Here is a 3,275-nt window from a genome sequence, read left to right as displayed (position 1 = left end):
ATATATATATATTTGGATAGTCACCTTATACACATATGAATTTATCAAATTTACCTAAATACCTGTTAATTGGCAAATGAACACACTGCCACACACAAATATATTTTATTCAATTTGTTTTGTTAAATATACTTTATGATATTTTCAATATAATTCATTGTAACAAAAATTGATATTCTGTGAAAATAATATATCGACCAGAACAATTCTTCAATGTTAAATATTACGACTCTATTCTTTTTTCTAATCAATTCCAAAATTAATACACTACTACAAGGAAGAAATTGAAATTATGTGATACATAACATCAAAGGTGTACCTGAAAGAAGAGATATTTTAATTATTTTCTTTTACAGGAATACGTATATTTGTGTTATTTTGTGTTATATTTTGAATTTTTTTGATATTGCTTACAAATTGTGTTGAACATGCTTACTAAAAGTTTGTTTTTATTGCACAGATAAAACAATCTGACAATATTACATATCTTTTGTTTTGGAACTCGTAAATTAATACTTTATATGTTACTGTATGAATATGTACAGATCCTTCGTTCCACCCGTACGCGATGAAGAAAGTGAAACTCAAAGGAAAGCCCATGCAAAGAGAGTAAGAGAAACGAGAAGATCTACTCAAGGTGTGACATTGGATGAGATTAAGAGTGCCGAACAATTAGTGAAGAAAAAGCAACAGAACAACGAATTGCCAACATCAACACCATCCACGCAGGTAAAGATCATATCAGCATTATTATCGCTGTCTTATCGTGTGATTGAAGAAAAGTGACTAACTTATCTGATCTGATATGTCCGAACGAATTCTTTTTAAATAGTATATCAAAATATCAAGGCAGACTTATCTAATGTGAGAGCAATAGTAGTGAATGTAATGCAGCATTAACGATTGAAAGTAAATAAATTTCATGAAGATCTAATTGAACTGGATGTCACAATGAAGTATTTGTGTTGCTTAATATCGAGAGTATATAATATTTTATTTTTTATTATATTCTTACACAAAAATAACGCAGCATGACATTTAAAATTGAGATTATGATTTTTATTCATATTTTTTTTTTAAATAATCCAGCCTTCTACTACTACTACTACAACTACTACTACTACTACTACTACTACTACTACTACTACTACTACTACTACCACCACCACCACCGTCAGCAATACAGCTTCGATCACAGCTACGATAACAACCGCAACCTCCACTACTGTGACTCCTGTGAATAAAGTTTCTGAAGAATCTAATTTACCTGAGAGACGACCGTCTTGGAGATTAAGGGTAGACAATGGAAGCAAGGTGTGTGCGCTTATAAAAAATCATTTATTTATGACTAATTCACAAATGTTCACGATCTGTATGATTGATGTTACGCCACAATGCGTTTGAAGAACTTGCGTAATGTACGGAAGTTTAATTGCTAATGAAAAGTGCGTCACGAATGTTATTGTAAAAATCAAGATTTATATTAATAATATATTTTGTTATATAGTTTCAGTTAGAGGATGCTAATAATAAACCTACTGACAATACGACGGCCTATATGAGAAGACCGTCTGGTGGAACTGGTGTACCTAGACCATCATCAGCGCCTGTAGAGACTATTGCCACTAGTAGTACAGAAACCACAGTTACTTTACCCCTTAGAAGATCGTTAAAGCAACCTGATGACAAAGGTAAAACTTTACAGAATAATTAATGTAACGAATTTAATCAGGAATTTTATATATATATTAATAGAAATACTATTAATTCATGAAGTATTGATTATTTATCTAAAAAGAAAAGAAATTTTTTTGTGTTATAGAACAAGATAAGGAAAATGATAGTAGAAACGCACAAGCTACACAAGCAGTTATTCAAAGGAGACGTCGGCCTAAGAGAAGATCGACAGGCGTAGTCCATGTAGATATGGATGTTAGTAAAAATTATGTCATAGGGTTATATTTTTTCAGAAGTATTTTAATTAATATTACTTCATAAAAGTAAGAAAGGAAGGACTTCGAATAGATTAAAAATTTTAATTAGAAGAAAATTAAGTAAAGTTAACTGTAATAAAAATTATTTGAAATAAATATATATATTTAAACATTTCTAAAAAGATTATATTTTCTTTTTTATAGGAAATTGACCCAGAAAAGCAAGATCTAACTGCTGGTGGTGATTGCGATGATTCCAAAATCAATCACAACGAAGTGAGTAATTTCTTTTCAATATAAAATATAAAATATAATTATTACAGTGTCAATTCTCCAAGCATAAACTCTAGTCTACTATTAAAAAGCAGCGCTTTAAATTCAAGTTACTTGATTTAACATAATAATGCAAAGATTAGACTATACATATGCATGAGTGTTAATTTCTGCAATAGATACTAATATATAAATATATAAATATATAAATATATAAATATAATATTAGATAAGAAATTCCACCGATCCAAAATATATTATTTCCTTTTCGGTTTATTGGTTTTTGTTTTACAATCGCATTAAAATCTTTCTAACGCATCAAAACACATCTGTTCGAATTTCGACTTACGAGCTTCTTGCCACGGATTTACCAGGCACGTGCCAAAAATCCAAAATTGGATAACGCGCAGTTAAATGACGCAGAGGGAAACACAACACTCGCAAATCGGGAAGTTTGAATATAAAACATTATCTCATTTCGATGCTGACAGCTTATTGTTTCGCAAAGTTCCAACTGTTAAACTATTACTTTATGCATAAAGAGATGCAAGTAACACGAAAAAAAGCATTTTCTTCATACAATTATTTTTTGCTTCATTCTGGAGGCTCCATAATATTCCAGCTTTTTCATTCAGTGGATGTAAGTCAGCGGTTTTCATAGGCTATCAGAGCTTCAAATTATTTTTAGCTTTTTGAAAAAATAGTCTCTGTTTTCGATAAAAATAGTCTAGCATTCATTATTTTGTCACTATATTCGAGAAATACGACATTTGATATGAAAATAGACAAAAGAATAATTGTAATAAACATCAACCTATAATTTTGCTTAATCTTAATGTAATGTTTCTATTATTCTAAATATAAAGCTATCGAAATTGATCTTGATAAAAAATTTTAATTATATTTGAGATCTTAATCGATAATTGAAACAAAAAGAAATGGTCATGGACATGACCTGGCTGTGTCTAAAAGTATTCTACCCAACGCGGTTTGGAATGACATTTAGAATCATTCCGCTTATATATATAGCATTCATGAACATGAAAAGTTTTTTATATATCGATGACA

General features: G+C 29.8%; 1 protein-coding gene across 7 annotated transcripts in view; it reads left to right on the top strand.

The window, feature by feature from the left end:
* Positions 1–3,275, top strand: part of LOC108690418 (protein phosphatase 1 regulatory subunit 12A) — an 18,217-nt gene that overhangs the window by 9,487 nt on the left and 5,455 nt on the right. For 6 of the 7 annotated variants that reach the window (XM_018197699.1, XM_018197701.1, XM_018197702.1 and 3 more), the window contains 5 exons: positions 546–729; positions 1,090–1,314; positions 1,508–1,691; positions 1,823–1,932; positions 2,139–2,210. In XM_018197699.1, the coding sequence (XP_018053188.1) occupies positions 546–729; positions 1,090–1,314; positions 1,508–1,691; positions 1,823–1,932; positions 2,139–2,210 (775 nt within the window). The remainder of the gene's footprint in view (positions 1–545; positions 730–1,089; positions 1,315–1,507; positions 1,692–1,822; positions 1,933–2,138; positions 2,211–3,275) is intronic. The other variant, XM_018197703.1, reaches the window with a different exon arrangement.

This window comes from Atta colombica, unplaced genomic scaffold (assembly GCF_001594045.1).
Source record: "Atta colombica isolate Treedump-2 unplaced genomic scaffold, Acol1.0 scaffold32, whole genome shotgun sequence".
Taxonomy (NCBI): Eukaryota; Metazoa; Arthropoda; class Insecta; order Hymenoptera; family Formicidae; genus Atta; species Atta colombica.
This window is presented reverse-complemented; position numbering and strand designations above follow the sequence as displayed.